At 43.0% G+C, this 18,149-nt stretch overlaps 1 protein-coding gene across 3 annotated transcripts; it reads right to left on the bottom strand.

The window, feature by feature from the left end:
* Nucleotides 1-1,213: 1,213 nt before the first annotated feature.
* Nucleotides 1,214-18,093, bottom strand: LOC115142898 (NCK-interacting protein with SH3 domain-like). 3 transcript variants are annotated; one of them, XM_029682722.2, is made up of 13 exons: nucleotides 17,320-18,091; nucleotides 11,185-11,297; nucleotides 8,555-8,732; nucleotides 8,350-8,425; nucleotides 7,625-8,178; nucleotides 6,455-6,625; nucleotides 6,127-6,213; nucleotides 5,803-5,941; nucleotides 5,083-5,163; nucleotides 4,776-4,904; nucleotides 3,976-4,065; nucleotides 3,622-3,794; nucleotides 1,214-3,189 (listed from the first exon to the last, which is right to left on the bottom strand). In XM_029682722.2, exons 1-13 carry the CDS (start codon nucleotides 17,488-17,490, stop codon nucleotides 2,974-2,976), a joined length of 2,178 nt encoding a protein of 725 aa, XP_029538582.2. In that variant the 5' UTR covers nucleotides 17,491-18,091; the 3' UTR covers nucleotides 1,214-2,973. The 3 variants fall into 3 exon arrangements, with proteins under 3 accessions (XP_029538582.2, XP_029538583.2, XP_064857760.1); XM_029682723.2 differs by having other exon boundaries at nucleotides 7,625-8,175; XM_065001688.1 differs by having other exon boundaries at nucleotides 2,990-3,140; nucleotides 17,320-18,093.
* Nucleotides 18,094-18,149: the final 56 nt, after the last annotated feature.

Raw genomic sequence — 18,149 nt, 5'->3', positions numbered from 1 at the left:
ATAATCAAGAATAGACAAAACTAGAGCCTGCAGAACTTGCTTTTTGGAGTGTGGTGTCAAAAAAGCAGAGCATCTCTTTATTACTGCCAGACCTCTCCAGTGTGTAGGAGGATCCTCCCTCCTACACACTGCTGCCACATGCCTATAAGCTTGACACCTTTAACAAGGTAATGTATTCGGCACAAATGCTGATATAGGATAATATCCTACCATCACTTTGTTGGCCAAAGATTCAACATCAAAACAGCAGACAACGACTCTTCTGTTTCTCCACTCACGCCACCCTGTCTGCGTCGCACCAAACGACGAGCATCACAAACACTGGGAATCTTCCCCTTCGGTTGGTCAGCTTTCACATTTACCACAACCCCAGTAATCACTCCACTCAATGGCACCCTTTTCTTGAGAGCAAAATAATTCACATCTCTTGCCCTCATTTGTTTAAAGTGGAGAGCCTGCTACATCTGACCAGCAGAGAACTTCACCACACCTATCGCCTCCGATACTTCGCCCTCATTCACTTCCATTTCTCCTCGTCTTCAACTCACTCTGCTTACACTTTCTATCATTCTTCTTTAACAAACCATCTCCCCTTTCTCCCGCCATTTTCAACCTACTCAAGCTCACCCTCTTCCTCCCATTCTCTCTCTTAGACCTCTGCCTCTCTTTTTCCCCCTCCTCCATATTCTAAGTATAACGCTCCTTATGAGAATACTGCACTTCTCCTGACGTACATCTTGTTCTTGCCTTGTCAAGGGATGCCATTTAACCGCCTGTCACAATCTCTGTACAATCAGCACGAACCCCTCGGAATGTAGCGTTTCAACAGTGCATCCCATTTAGAAAGCCTTAGTGTCCGACCATAAACGCTTCATATTTTTTATAGGCCTACACTACAGTAAGAATGAAGCATTTCCTCTCACAAAATGTTGGACCCTACTTTTTCAAAATACTATTTCAAATAAATGGCAAACATTTGGTGCATCTGACGTGCTTTTACACCTGCATTGTTTGCTGTTTGGGGTTTTAGGCTGGGTTTCTGTACAGCACTTTGAGATATCAGCTGATGTACGAAGGGCTATATAAATAAATAAATTTGACATTTGGTATTGCTAAATATGCATCAAAATCATCTTGTTTTATTAAAATGTTGATATTTACCCCAAATTTGTACAGTACACTCACAAAAAAAGAAAACAAATGGCACACTCACTGTTCATTGAGATGTTTATTAGTTGATTGTAAACATTAAGAAAATACACTTTGTTGCGTCACCCCTCTGAACAACCATTTCAGATATTTTTAATTGGGAAAATATAGTTCAGTTGGTTTTATTGCTATAACACAGTCGTACCTTAAGGGACAATGGAGGCTCAAACCTACAGGGACGATGATAAAACCATACATAGTTACGAAAATATACACAAACCGTACATAGACACACACATGCATAGTTTTATGCATTAACACCGGATAATAAACACATATGTCAGAGAAAACACACATATGTTTATATGTGTAAACACTTCCTTTTAAGTGTGTGTTAAAAGGTATACGCGCATCATGATGGCCACGACTATTTTGCCACATAAACACTTCCTCTATTAGCTCTAACAGAGCCAAGTAAAAATAAACTATGACACAAAGAGAGAAAGAGCTCTGACGGAGAGACACCGTACTGTGGTAACTGATAGATTTCAGACCAAAATGATCAGGGCAAAGCAATCAATCAATCTTGGTGACAAGTCCCTTAGTTAAACTCCAGACTACTTTAAAAAAAACAACAACAAAAAACTGACCAATCGAATCTTATCAATTCCTTATCAATTATTTCCTATGAATAAATAACTACATTCCATTTCAGAGAGCCATAGCTATATAGGAAGTTAGTCAAGGCTTAGTATGTAGAAGCAGCGTGTTACAGCTTGTCATTACAGTACCATTACGTTCCATCTACAGCACAAGCAGCAGAGCAGAGTAGGAGTGGTCTGGTTGAGACACATTTAGAGCATGTCATATTTTAGCCATACCTAGAGTGGAGGTTACTGTAGATAAAGTGTAGGGAAGAAAGCAAGGTCACAAGTAATGGGGAAAGCAAGGTAACAAGTTATGGGGAAAGCAAGGTCACAAGTAATGGCGAAAGCAAGGTAACAAGTAATGGCGAAAGCAAGGTAACAAGTAATGGCAAGAGCAAGGTAACAAGTAATGGCAAGAGCAAGGTAACAAGTTGTGCTCAGTCAGAGAATCACAGCCATAGATATTAAGGTAAATGAGGCTCATGTAGCAGCATTGCCATTGCAATAAATAGTGAGTACTAAACTAACCTCAAAGCCTAGAATGTATTATTGTCAGAGGTCTGGTTTCCAGGACACAGATTAAGCCTAGTTAATGTAGATTCTCCATTGAGCACGCTTTTCAGTGCAGAACTTGGCTTAATCTGTGTCTAGCAAACTGGACCAGAATGTTTTGTTATCAGTATAATCACCTAATTTGTCTTTTCTTTGAACTGTCTTAGTAACATACTGTGAGGCCATGCCATGTGGTGAGGAATAAGTGTGAGTGAAAGACACATGAATAGACTGAAAGTAAGAAGACATATACAGCACACCAGTCCCAGGGTTACAAGACCCTCCGTTCACACCGCAGTTTGGTCCCTCAGTACAAGGGAGCACATTTAAAGCAGCATGCTGTTGGGTAACACTTCATTTGAATCCTCCGTCATAAGAGCTACATAGCATTATCATAATCATGACACGACGGACGCAATAAACCGCCGTGACAGCTGGTGCTCATGCCATCTCTGATGTCATAATTGTAAAAAGTGTGACGGAGGGTTGTAACACTCAGAAACTAAGTAGCTGACTATACAGTCCTTCATCAACCCTAGGAAGCGCCACAGTACCATCTTTCGGGAATAAAGGAGACAGACTACCGGCTCATGAGTGCACAGCACCGCTGTCATATTCAGTCGTCCTAGGTGTCTCTGATCTGAGGGAATTCCTTGTAGATCTCCTGCACTATTAGCTTATCCATCTGTTTGGCCGTGGCCCCGCCCTCGTCCGCTCCCGAGTCGTCCTCTCTTAGAATCCTTTGCAGCGCGCCCTGCAGGTCGGAGAGGCGGTGCCGGTGCTCCAGGTAGTCTGTGGAGCGCATGACGGAGTGCATGAGCGCGAGGTACTCCATTCTCAACTGGGAGGAGGAGGGGAAAAAAGAAAGAAAGATCGGAAGGCGAAAGAGAGAGAGAGCGAGCGAGAGGTCATTAACACAGTCACTATACAGCAGACATTCGCTTTCCTGTTCGGGATGATGTCATGGCGAGGGTTCCTGCTGGTGTAACAGTATATCTTTAGTCCGTCCCCTCGCCCATACCCGGGCTCGAACCAGGGACCCTCTGCACACATCAACAACAGTCACCCACGAAGCATCGTTACCCATCGCTCCACAAAAGCCGCAGCCCTTGCAGAGCAAGGGGAACCACTACTTCAAGGTCTCAAAGCGAGTGACGTCACCGATTGAAACGCTATTAGCGCGCACCACCGCTAACTAGCTAGCCATTTCACATCGGTTACACTGGCTGGCCATTGGAAAGAGGCATGGTGTGTATGTGTGTATCAGTCTCACCTTTTCCCCAGGTGAGAGGTCAGAGATGCATCGAACAGCGATATCTATCATCACCATCATGTCCGCGCGGTAGAAGATGTTAGCAGAGTCTCTGCTGGCGAAGACATCCTGCAGGAACTTAAGAACTGAGTGTGGGGCAGGGGGAGCATGTTTAAAGACACACACAGGGTCATCTGGAGAGGAGAGAAAGACCAAGTAAGAGAGAGAGAAAAAGAGAAAAAGGAAGCATAGAATGTAAAAACAGAAAACAAATGGAAAAGGAATGAGAGTAAGTTGGGGAAAAAATGATTGAATTGAAATTAAATGAATTGAATTGCATTGAATAAAATCCATGTTAACAAGTGTGTGTCTCACCTCCTCGGTTTAGTAGCAGCACTATTTTCTCAGAAAAGAGCTTCACGTTTTTCTTGATCAAAGTCTGCATTATCACGTTGCTGCTGGGCACTGAGAGAGAGACAGAACATACAGTACCCACCTTCAAATACCACACTTCGAAGGTCAAACACACACAGTTAAAGTAATTCAAAATCTTTGAAAAGAGGAATCGGGTCTCCATTATCCCAAAGCATAAAGCAGTCAATAGGGAACATTCCCGATTCACTATTCTGATCGCACATTAAAGGGGCCCTTCACCATTTCTTCACCTCGCATTGATTAAATACATTATTAAATTGGTGTGGTGCTGCAGATCACGATGAACACGAGGTTGAAAAGTAGTGAAGTAGCCCTTTAAAGTGGCAATCCGCAGTTGAAACACTAACGAAGCGTTTACCCGCCAATGTTTCGGGAACAAAGCTGAGGGGTGGGGCTGGAGAATTGTAACCACTCTCACATTTACAGACAGATCTATGGATGCAAAGAATGACCATCCATGATATAACAGTTATAGTTTTAACCTTATTTTGAGACTACACAGTGTTTGTTTACTACTACTTTAGTTTACAAACATTGGAGTAAAACAAGATGATATTTTGGGTTCTGACGGGGTACGACGGTTTAACTAAGCTCGCCATGAGGCGTTTACAAGTTATATCCTTCAGGAATCAATGGGTACATATTAATCACTTAGAAGTGACGTCCAAAATGGAGGCAGCAACTGCAGATGGCTAAAAACAAAAAGGTGTTTGCTCTGTTTAAAGCCTCTGTCGACTCACCTGTGAGGTGCAGGTTGAAGGCCAGGATGAGGTTGACGCAGAGGTCAGGGAGCTGTTCCGTGGGGTCAGAGGGAAGACCCTCCTCTACCACATCTAGCAAGAACTGAACAAAGCTAGCGTTTAAGTGCTCTGCGCAGGGAGGGATGGAGAGAGACACAGAGAGAGAGAGAGAGAGAGAAAGATGAGAAAATGTCAGTTCTATCAATCAATCTATACATTTTGGACTTTTGTTTCTATAGCTGATACGTTTGGCTTTTAAAGCAATATTGTGGTGATATTTAAGGTGGTTAGGGGATATTGCACGTACCATAGTGGTGATATGGCACCTGCTCCCCCATAGAGAAGATCATAGTCAGGACCAAGGCTGTGTAGCACATCTTCTGATGCTCTAATGAAGGAGATACAGGCACACACACATTAATGAAGGAGATACAGGCACACACACATTCATGAAGGTGATACAGGCACACACACATTCATGAAGGAGATACAGCACACACACATTCATGAAGGAGATACAGGCACACACACATTCATGAAGGAGATACAGGCACACACACATTAATGAAGGAGATACAGGCACACACACATTCATGAAGGAGATACAGGCACACACACATCAAGGAAGGAGATACAGGCACACACATATTAATGAAGGAGATACAGGCACACACACACATTAATGAAGGAGATACAGGCACACACACACATTAATGAAGGAGATACAGGCACACACACATTCATGAAGGAGATACAGGCACACACACATTCATGAAGGAGATATAGAGGGGCACAGATATGCTGAATAATAAAGGCTGAATCAGAAAGACATAAGGAAGGACACAGAGGTCCCAAAGAGAGAGAGAAGAGAAAGAGATGGATGCCAGAGGAATAAATGGATACATTAGAGAGAGAGAGAGAGAGAGAGAGAGAGAGAGAGAGAGAAACAGGCAGATGGAGAGTGAGACAGAGAGAGAGAAAGGCAGAGGAAGAAAGAGAGCGAGAGAGAGAGGGTAGGCCTCCTCACCCTGTGTGTCAGTCTGCAGGTCTCTGGCCAGCTCCATGGGCAGGATGGAGTTGAGGAGGGTGGAGATGAGGGCAGAGTCCAGGCTACACATCGCCCCAAACACCTTGAGCAACAGCAGGCGTAGAGACACTCGGTGCTCCTGCACAGTGGCACACAGGAAGTAACACACAGTTACACATCGCTTACAACGTGCCAGTGAGACTTCACTCAATCTATGATAATGAAGTACATTCCTAGCACCAACAACACATTTAACAATAGCGCGGTCCTCTTGGGTGGGCAACAGGAGAACAGTAGCGACAGTGTGGGAGTAGAATCTCTTACCATCTGATAGTAGGACACTAGTGACAGCACTGGTTCAGAGTGGTTGACCCTGCACATCCTCTTACACACCACTGGATCTGCATCTGTCTGGACGGACACACACAAACACATAAACACACACACTTCCTTAGATCCAACAATTACCAAAGGTCTCAGTGGTCCTCTCACATCAAACCCCAACATGTAATCAAGGAAAGTGTTTGGCTCCGTCCCAAGCAGAACCCGATTCTCCATATAGTGCGCTAAACAGGAAATAGGGTGCCTTTTTGGGCACACACTATCCAGGTGCCAGCCCTGAGTCAACTGTCCCCGAGTTCACATGTCTCACCAGTATCTTCAGCAGCTCCTCCAGGTAACATGCGATGAGGGAGTGGTCTTCGTAAAGGGCCCAGCTGCGCTGCTGAGAGTCGTCAACGTGACGGGCGAGGTCGCCTAAGATGACCTCCAGGCGCTGTTCATCGTGACACACTTGTCCCTGTGGCAACGCAGATCTCTGATCCTACAGGGAGAGGTCGGGGGGGGGGGTTAGGCAGGTCCTACAGGCCCTAGTTTTGTCGCACCGGGACTACTGTTCAGTAGTATGGTCAGGCACCACAAAGAGGGACTTACAATTACAAAATTACAATTGGCTCAGAACAGGGCAGCATGGCTAACCTTTAAACGTACAAGGAGAGCTAACATTAATAATATGCATGTAAATCTCTCCTGGCTCAAAGTGGAGGAGAGATTGACTTCATCACTCCTTGTTTTTGTAAGAAGTGACATGCTGAATGCACAGAGGTCTGTCTAAACTACTCGCACACAGCTCGGACACCCCATGCATACCCCACAAAACATGCCACCAGAGGTTTCTTCACAGTCCCCAAGTCAAGAACAGAATCTGGGGGGCGCACAGTACTACATAGAGCAGTTGAATCAGATTTCAAAAACAGATAAAAATACACCTTATAGAACAGCGAGGACTGTGAAGAGACACACATACACAGGATACGACACACACTCTACAGTACACACACGTACACATGGATTTTGTAATGTAGATATGTGATAGTAGAGTAGTGGCCTGAGGGAACACACTTAATGTGTTGTGAAAGGTGTTATGAAATGTAATGTCATGTAATATATTTTTTCTTGTATATAACTGCCTTAATGTTGCTGGACCACAGGAAGAGGGAGCCTTAATACAAATCTTGCTTACATTTGTATAGGATCACATATAATCTCAATTATTACTTTGGAACAGATTTCTAAAATTATAATCAGTTTGAGCTGATTTGCTGGTGTTTTTACAGTCTTTTATGTCCAACAATAAAAACATTTTTTTTTTTTTTAAATGACTCTGACAACTTAAAATCATTGCAGCCCAAATTCGGTCAGAGGGCTGCCAGTTGGAGAACCCTGTTCTGGAAGGTGTGGTTATAACACATTCCTAAAATTGAAATTCCATATTTGGAGCAAGTTAGTTGACATCCTACAACTACACGGTTACGTGACTGACCTTGCTCTCTACCAATGAGAGGAGGACCTTCTCTAAGGCAGAGGAGGCTTGAGGAAGGGTGGTCTGCAGGTGACCCACGACCACACCCACCGCCACCCGAGACAGCTCGTAACTCAGGCCCGTGTTGCTCCGAACCAGCTCAATAAGCTCCGCCCCTGTTGTCCCGGGAACAGGCTCTGAGTGAGAGGGGCTTCCGGGGGTGCTTTCAGCGACAGAGGGCGGGGCAAGAGGCCAGTCGGTTTCTGTTTGGTCCTCGGTGCTGGGCTGTGGTGGTGGAGTGGGCTGTGGTGGTGGAGGTTGGGGGGCATGGCCCTTCTTTGAGGGAACTGGCTGGGGAGAGGGGGTAGAGGGGAGCAGGTCGTCTGGAGGATGGGGTGGGGGCTTCACACGGCTTGGCACTGGGGGCGGGGTGCTGGCAACACTTGTCAGGCTGACATCAGAGGACACCACCGAGTGGGAGGAGACAGAATCCAGGGAGGCGGAGCTGACCGAGGGGGACAGGCCAGTCCCGGCAGGAGGTGTAGGGCCAGGAGGAGGAGGAATGGAAAATTCTGCTGAGAAAGAGAGAACAAGGAAAACTAAGGAAGTGCGGGAGAGGATAGAGTCAGTGTAGCAGTAATGTTGCAGTAGACTGCATGAGTAGTGTATATGTGTGTGTGCGCTTGTGTGTGTGCGGATAGAAGATGAGTAGCTCTGCGTCTCCATTGTGATGGTGAGACAGTCACCTGGGCGTCGGCTGGCTCTTTGTTTCTCAGGAGGGGGAGGGGTTATGGGTGCTGCACGGCGGGGCTGAGGAGGCACCTGCAAGAGAGGAGAGTAAATCAGAATAAATATCAGGATATTTATGTACATGCACTTGTCTCAGGTTCCTCAAAAAATTGACTATGAAGTATTCTTGCTCAGGTGTGTACGAATACTAGTCTGCAATACCTGGTAAAGCCCTTGAACATTGTCGGTACTCTCTGACAGGGTGCGGCTGACACCATTGGGTGGTTGAGGGGTGTGGCTGAGGGACAGTTCGCTGGTAGATGAGGGCAGGCCCTGCTTGTGACTGGATGGAGTTGGACTTCGCCTTGACAGGGTCTCCTTCCTGTGATGGATCAACTTCCTGTTCCAGACAGACACACAGAGAGAGAGAGAGAGAGAGACAGTAGCTATGTCTGAAACGGCATTTAATACTACTAAAATAGTGGACCAGGCTATATAATGAATAGGGGGCTATTTCAGATGCAGCTTATGAAGAGAACTCATCACGATGCAGAAGATGCACCAATCAGGAACCTGCAGTATGACAATTCTACATAGTGACCATTCAATATCTGACAACATGAGACTAGTTTGCATGCGTGGTTGTCTATAGTATAACAATAGGAGCAGGGCCGTGCACAGACCTTTTCAGGGGACAGGTGCTCTGAAATGCCTCTGTAACCAAAACATTTTTTTTGTTTTAACCTAGGCCAATTTATTTCTGCAACACACTCACTCATCATCACAAATTGTAATCAAGCTAGTTACAGTGCCTCCTAAAGACATTATTGACATTGTGAAAAAAAGGGTGGGCTCACTTACGGAAAAACACATGTATTTGACGTGTACACATGTGTAGTGTTCCAAAAACACATGTTTTCATGTGATCTTGTGTGAAATTAATGTGATAGCATGTGACAAAATGTCAAGCAACGTGATAACATGAAACTACATGTGAAAGCGGGCCTGATTTCATGTAAAATCATGTGGTTTTTCTGTAAAGTCCATCAGCTGATCATGACGTTGATGACGGATGTAAATCTGCTAGATAGCTAGCTTGATTTATTTTACTGATTGTGATTTACCTCTGCGTCATTCAGAAAGACATTCCACTCCAGCACAAGAAATAGGATTTTGACACCCACCATCTCAGATTGTTCTAAAATAATTTGTGTAGTTAGAAACAGATAAGACTAGAATTCCTTCAACATTATTTTGTTGAAATATATTTTGATCTCTGAGAAATTAAGCTAACCGATTTCACACAAATTGGCCCTTTTCATTTATAGAATTTATAGAATTTCTAATAAATATAGTAACTAACATCCGATTTGGACAAAAATTCTTCCTAACAATGAGTGAGACATGAGTGAGACCAAAAAAAATGCCAAAAGCCACCCACGGACCCATCACCCCCCACACCAAGCCCACCCTAACGGCAAGTATACAGTATAAGTTCTCTACGTTTGACAAGTAGTATAAAGCTGTGGCTTGGTGTATTGTTTATTCATAATACACTGACCAAAAATAACAATTAAACATGTAAAGTGCTGGTCCCATGTTTCATGAGCTGAAATAAAATATCCCAGAAATGTTCCATACGCACACAAAAGTGTATTCTTCTCAAATTTTACATCTCTGTTAGTGAGCATTTCTTCTTTGCCAAAATAATCCACCAACCAGACAGGTGTTGCATATCAAGAAGCTGATTAAACAGCATGATCATTACACAAGTGCACCTTGTGCTGGGGACAATACAATTCCTTTCTAAAATGTGCAGCTTTGTGACACAACGCCGAAGTTTTCAGGATGTGTGAAATTGGCATGCTGACTGCCGGAACGTCCACCAGAGCTGTGCCAGAGAATTTAATGTTAATTTCTCTACCATTTGCCGTCTAAAACCTTGTTTTAGAGAATTTGGCAGTATGTCCAACCAGCCGTCGTGTGGGCGAGCGGTTTGGACAAACTGAATTGCATTCATGGAGGACTGGCTTGACTTACGAGGATGACCACACAATTTATTTTCTATATGAGCAAAAGCTATTATTGGTTTTCTACCCAATGTTGCAAAAAAAAAATAGTGATCTACTTGATAAATACAAGAGACCAGTAAAATTAATAAAAGGGTGTGGCAGTAGCAGGAACAGCAGCATCTAGTGGGCAAAACGGTGTACTTTCACTAATTTATGAGGGCAAATGCAAGCGACTTCAATGGCTAATTTCTCTGAACGTGGGGGCATCATTAAATTCACTGAGATGACATATTATGAATGAACAAAACTCCAAGCAATACACTACTTGTCAAACATAGAGAACTGATACTGTATACTAGCCGTTGGGGTAGGCTTGGTGTGGGGGGTCCGTGCATGACTTCATTGTTATGAAGAGATTTGTTCCCAATCGGATGTTGGGTACTATATTTATTGAATATTATATGAATCCTATCAATTGAAATTTCCAATTTGGGTTCAATCAATTAGTTTAGTTCAAATTGTCTTTCAACAAATGTAGCAGGAATGCTTATCTTATCTGTTTCTAACTACAGAAACAATTTCAGAACAATCTGAAATGGTGTCATGACTTGCTGAAATGACATGAAACGACTTGACGATGACTTGCGGGGCAGTGGGTTCTGAACAAAAATGACCAAAACATTTTTGAAAAAATATAAAACACTTTCGGGGGAATTTTACTACCCCCGAAAATGGCTCTTTGGGCAAAGGAGGCATGTGCTCTGCACAGGTAGAGCCCAATCTGTGCACGTGCCTGAATGGGAAAATGTGTGTGTGTGTGTATGCTAATGTTGCACTCACTGTAGCACGTCTCGCTGCTCCAGGTTGTATTTGCCCCCGTTCTTCATGGCCACGTTATGGATCCCTTCAATGGCCCTGTCGATAGACTGTAACACTTCATCCTGCTCCGGAGCCTGACGAACAGAGGAAAGGAGGGCAGGGAGAGAGGTTGAAAGAGAGTGAAATATTCATAATCAGCATTCATTATTATGAAACTGGAAACAAAAACAAACAAAAAATTTGGCTGGGAGGCAAAATGGAACTCCGGGCGGAAAATCTGGGACAGCACAGTTATCTAATCAAAATCAAACCCTCTTGAACAGGAACATACCTACTACACGACCCAGGCAGGGACACACTCGGACAGACACAGCAAATCCCTCTGCAGTCAGAGAATCCACACTGAATACTGAATATCGATCTGTTTCAGCATGGTTTCATTTGACGGATTAGTCAGGTGAAATTTTAGCAAAACACACTCAGAAACAAGCAGTTCACACTGACTCAATAAAAGTGCATTGGAGCATCCATCTGTGTGGCTATTTTGATGTGATATGAAAGTAAAGGGCTTTATGTTTCTAAAACCGTATCTCAGTAGAGAATTGATTCACGTTTAGATGGAGCATTTGGCTAAGGAAGAAAAAAAATCCCCATCAAAATCCGTCAGTTTAAGCTAGAGACATATGCGTCTCAATCTACTGCATCTGCCAATGCCGGCCTTCCGCATCTGCGGTTGAAGTTGGCCGAGCTACACCGGTGTTTGCCAGACCATGAGACCAGTGGCGATTTTAGCATGTAAATCTTGGTGGGGCAAACAAACAAAAACATTTTGGGGGGATGCGTGCCAGCAAAGCCACTACACAACACATGAATTGCACTATAACAGTGACAAACGGTGCCCACAAACTGTTAGGACCTACATAATGCTGTCCCAACACCTTACCACTGCTATACCTGGCTATCAGCAGAGCCTTGTCTGGCAGCGAAACAGTTCATTTAGACTAATTGACTTTAAAAAAAACATAGCTGATATGGCTGACTTGCTTAAACAAATGTGGTTTCTACTGACAATTCAAATGTACAAACTATGGCATAAGGGAACGATGAAGCGGATAAGAGGCAACACGTAATTTCAATTAAGACATTAATGAGCGAGCTAGGAGGGACATGGTCAATATATCTATATGTTCAGCACTTTTGAAATGTACAGCAACAGAATTCATAACTTTGGCGTTCTTACAGTGTTCTCCCTGTACACCAAGTCAGATCCATATGATAAATAAAGGGGGCATATAAGCAGACAATGAAAGCTCTTACAATATTCACTGATTACATTTCTCTAAAACAGGTTATAGGCTGCATGTGCACCACCAAGTCTGAACAATAGGCAGAATTAAGTACTTTCTTAGCTACAGTATACATTCCTCCCTGGCATATTACATAATTTATGCAGCAGCATACAACACATTTTTGGACTCGCCTTGTTGTGCTGTGCTTACTTAAACAGGACAGTGGCACAGCGGTCCTTTGTGGGCAAATTTTGCCATCAAAGTCTGGCATTCTCTGGATTTTTGGGTGGGAACTCGGGAAAAAAACAAGGTTGAATCAGGATGACATCAGTTACCTTCAGGTCGTAGCTCTAGAAAGAGGCCCCAATTCCCGATTTACAATTCTGAGTTGGATAACCATTCAAAAAGTACTTTCCCAATCAGAGAGCCCCCCCCGAGTTCCCAGTTGTCTTGAACTCACTGAAGTCAGATTTTTCAGTTCAAAGTCAACAGTTGTTTTGAGCGCGGCTGAAATCATGCTGGATTGACAGCACGGCCAATGTTGAATGTTTATAATTTTAAACTTGGAAAAGAGACCAGTAAACCCAGATTTGGGACCACACATCCACTCCACTGAATAGCAGGCTAGTGATTGCATTGCAATGCTTGCAGTTAGCCTCTGATTCCTTACAAACCATTCATTGTTGAATTTGCGATATTCAACTTATTGTGTAATGTTTATGTCCAATGGCCGTTGAGCACTGATGAGTTTTATCTATAATTTTTCTTCATATGACATGATTAAAAAAGATGTGTCAATAGATTGTTGACTTGACTGATAATGATGACTGCTAGCTAAGATTTTGAAAGTATGATGTTAACATCGGTCCAATCAAAGCTACAGCAGATATAACATGATTTGACATTTTATCTGTGGCCAATGACATTGAGCCTTCTTGGATGGTCACTTCTAATGTAACTATGGCAGCACCCAAGGGGCTTGAATTCTCGAGGTCTACCCTTAGATTTGGAAGTGAGGTAGCGTCCCCATGAGTGACAGAACACTGAGCATCTAGAGAACATTACCTCTACGCTCTGTATTTTCAGCTGGCTGCTCCACAACCATAGAAAGCACTGAGCTAGGCTGAAACACCTACCTTACTCAAGAAAGCAAAAAAGAGACCATGTTTGTATGGAGGGTTTATAAACTCAATGATTCCAAAAATATTGTTATGAATTTAACTTAAATTAAAATAGTTGACTCTTCACATGGGATGATTTCACTGAACAACATTTTTGAATGATCCCCAATGATCAGTCACATCTCCCCAAAACATTTTCAACATAGATATGTAAAATGATAGTCTAGAAACTAAAGCTATGGTTGTCTTCTTCTCAGGCTTCCATGTATTCTCCCTGGACCTCCTCAATGTCCACCTCTTGAACATCAGACTCTGAGGCCCCATCTTCACTGTCACTTTCCAACCTTGTTGAGGCTGGCTCGTTGTCAGGCTCAAAAAGCCTGAAACTTGCCTGGATGCCCACCAATTTTCACCCCTTGTATTGGTTAGCCTGTAGCATGCTTTGGTGTGTGTGTTCCCAAACAAGGACCAATTGCACTCTGAGGCGGCTTTGGGATTTGGAGGATGATGGAGGCAACAGGGGAAAGAGCCTCAGATCCACAAAGTCCCTTCCACCAGGTGGCTGATGAGATATGTTGGCACGACTGCCATATTGCATCTCCATCCCAAAGCCCTTGCTTGGAAGTGTATGTTGCCAGACTGCCAAGAATCTTACAGCAGACTGTGATATGGCCATTTCTTGGACAGCTTCAATGTGGTGCTCTTATACTTCTCGCTTTGCTGCTATAACTTGATGACCCTTCACATAACCATTTCCTTGGCTCTCTTGTAGAGTGTATCCATTGTTTTCAGTGCCATTGATGTCCTTGAGGAGCAGATTCAATGCATGAGCAACACAGCCAATTAATTTTTTTATTTTACCTTTATTTAACTAGGCAAGTCAGTTAAGAACAAATTCTTATTTTCAATGACGGCCTAGGAACAGTGGGTTAACTGCCTGTTCAGGGGCAGAACGACAGATTTGTACCTTGTCAGCTCAGGGATTTGAACTTGCAACCTTCCGGTTACTAGTCCAACGCTCTAACCACTAGGCTACCCTGCCGCCCCGATGGGTGTGATATGATGGTAGGACTCCTCCACTTTAGACCAAGCAGCCTTCATGTTCGCAGCATTGTCTGTCACCAGTGCAAATACCTTCTGTAGTCCAAGGTCATTGATAACTGCCTTCAGCTCATCTGCAATGTAGAGACCAGTGTGTCTGTTGTCCCTTGTGTCTGTGCTCTTGTAGAATACTGGTTGAGGGGTGGAGATGTAGTTAATTATTCCTTGCCCATGAACATTCGACTCCCATCAGAGATGATTGCAATACAGTCTGCTTTCTCTATTATTTGCTTGACCTTCACTTGAACTCTGTTGCATCCAGGAAATAAGTAGATAAAGCATGCATGGTTGGAGGGGTGTATGCTGGGCGAAGAAAATTCAGAAATCTCTTCCAATACACATTGCCTGTGAGCATCATGGGTGAACCAGTTGCATACACAGCTCGAGCAAGACATTCATCAGCATTTCTCTGACTACGTTCCTCCATTGAGTCAAAAAACCTTCTGAATCCAGGAGGACCATGAGCTGTTGCTATTGATAAGGCGTCTGATTCATCATTTTCACCTTGAATAGAAGTAGAGGGACTTTTGTCAGAGGTTGCTTGTTGTGAGCGCTGAGGGAACTTTATGCACTTGGCAAGATGTGTTGCATTCTTCACATATGATTTGGCACAGTATTTGCAAATGTACACAGCTTTTACTTCTACATTTGCTGCAGTGAAATGTCTCCAAACATCAGATAGTGCCTGTGGCATTTCCTGTAAAGATTCGGAAAACATTTGTAAAAAAAAAAAGCTAATACAATTCCATGTACAGATAAATAGTTAGCAGTTAGATTAAACAACTCCTTTGTAAGATAAATGTTTTAAAATGAAACATGTATGGAAACAGGTGAATTAACACTCCTCAGTTAGCAGGCTCAAGCAAGCTAAAACCCACATGGTAGCAAAAACCAACTAGCAGAAATTGTTAACAAGCTAGAAATGATTTAAACACACTTTGCTATAGGCTACTATTTACTAGTTAACAAAAAATTACGTATGCCATAAATATATTTACCCCACCCAGTCTTGTAATCAAAACTTACCAGAAAGCATGTAGTCCTTGGCTCAGACAGTGTAGTAGTGTGGGCTCAATAGCATCTCATTAGTGTGCAAGATCTTGAGAATCAGCTGTACATGTGATGGAAGAATGCACTGCGCATGCAGAGGGTTGCAATTCAATTGAATTGGGGATAGTTTAACCAAAATACCTAGACCTAGAATTCCCTTATGTATACCACAAAAAAAGGTTCACTGCTATAAGCTAACTTTTTTGATGAATTTAAGCAAAATGGGCTTAATGTTCCGGAAATTTACCTGATAGTTTCCGACCCTTTGCAACCCTAAATATGACTCCACTGTGGAAAGGGGACACTCTCACAAACACGATGGTGTAACCCATACAAATGAATGGAAGTATGGAGGTAGGTTTGTGTCCACAAACATAAGAGGTTAAATATGTATCTGAAAAAACAAAAAGTATTTCCTGAGCCATTAATGAATGTGTTATTCAATGCATTTCTACTGGCTATAGTAGTAGTTTTTCTTATACCTAAATGGGTCCTAAAATTCAGTTTTTTTAAGGAGCAACGGTAGGCTCCTTAAGAGTACATCTCGGGCTAATGGATGCATGCATGAATCTGTGAGAGTAGCTGTATTCTGTCACAATCGAAGCATAGCTCTAACTCAGGGATTCGCAAACGTTTTCACTAGGGGCCCCCCTTCCAGCATTGGGGAACATCTCACGCCCCACCTGCCGCGCACGTGCCACATCTATTTTTATGGGCACAAGCACTGTTCATGACACAAACTGTGCACACCTCTCTTGTTAGTGGAGAACATTTAGCAGGTTGTGTACTGTATTTGCTCTAATCTCACATCAGTTACGAGATCTGAGATGCGCGTGACACACAAATGACAGACGCTGCGCCACATTTTCATGCAATTTTGGCTTATGTCGCAACGACCCCTGCGGTGCACACCCAGATGGCATTGCGAACTTGCCAAGTCTCTCTCATTAACCCATTTGAAACATTTTGATTTATTCTAAACATATTTTTGTTAACATGTAAACGTTAGCATAGCGTATTGAATGTGGAAAATACTGTTTAATAATGCAGCAAAAAGTCTAGTATGATAATGTTTAATTCTGCTTTACTCATTTCATATGTATGTATGGTATTCTATTGTACTGTATTTTAGTCAATGCCACTCCGGCATTACTCCTCCGAATATTTATATATTTCTTAATTCCATTCTTTTACTTTTAGATTTGTGTGTATTGTTATGATTTGTTAGATATTACTGCACGGTTTGAGGTAGGAACACAAACATTTCGCTACACCCGCAATAAAATCTGCTAAATATGTGTATGTGACCAATACAATTAGATTTGATTCATGAGAAATAACTGAGGCACAGGCAATGCAGTCGAGCAAAATTCTCCCATTCAGGGAGAACTGTCACATGAAAGCCACAAAAGTAACTGAAGTAAGGTCTATTGGAATGCACGTACCAATTGGACCTCGCCCCCTCGTTCAATTCTCTGTGGTCCACTCTTTTTTATCATGCTAACAAGCTAGCATGGAGGACCTGCTTGTCAAAATCCACGTCCCACTTTCACTAATCGAGAAAGTGAAAATCCGCTAAATTAAATTAAACCTACCTGAATCCTTTCGATGTAAGAAGCGGGAACGTAGCCGGTTTCGCCCGAACTGCAGCGCGATCCGAGCCACCAGTGTTTGTTGCTGCGTTCCAGGATCAGAAAGCCCTCCCCGGCCCCGAAGTGGAGCGAGTTGGGCTCCGCGGATCGGAAAGCATACAGAGACCGATACATAGTTATTCTGTTTTAAATCCCTTGTAATTCCTAAAAACACCGATATGACTGTTTCAGCAAATGCACAATTAGCTGGTTCAGTAAATAACTGATGTACCCAGTCTAAGGTAATTTTAAATAGATATTTACGACTTCGCGAATGATTCTCCTACTTTCTATTTACATTGTAAAATCTAATTTGCGACTTGACCGTTTCAAGCTTGTCCCGAAAACACAGTAGGGGGCGCGCACGCACCCACGCAGAATAACACACAAGCGGGCACGCCTCTTTGGTATTCAGGCGAATTCATCAATGGCAGAGGACGAGAAGCCTCCTCCGACAGCTATCGTTCTTTGTTGTTTTGCAATATAATTCCACCGTATGCAAGCTTGCTTCACATATCCCTCCCTATATGTGAATCCCCACATATAGGGCCATAATTATGACTGTCCATCCTATCATGTTCCATTGGAGGACATGATTGGAAACTATTTCCAGATTAGAAATATATACTTTATAATGTTTTTATTTTTACCACATGCAAGTAATCTTCCTCCTCTGCCATTGATACAATTAATCACTGATTTCTAGAATGTATCTACACAAGACCCGTTACATTATAAAATAACCGGATGTACCCAAACGGAAGTACCAAACGTTGTGCTACACATAATTAGTT

This window comes from Oncorhynchus nerka, linkage group LG15 (assembly GCF_034236695.1).
Source record: "Oncorhynchus nerka isolate Pitt River linkage group LG15, Oner_Uvic_2.0, whole genome shotgun sequence".
Classification (NCBI taxonomy): domain Eukaryota; kingdom Metazoa; phylum Chordata; class Actinopteri; order Salmoniformes; family Salmonidae; genus Oncorhynchus; species Oncorhynchus nerka.
This window is presented reverse-complemented; position numbering and strand designations above follow the sequence as displayed.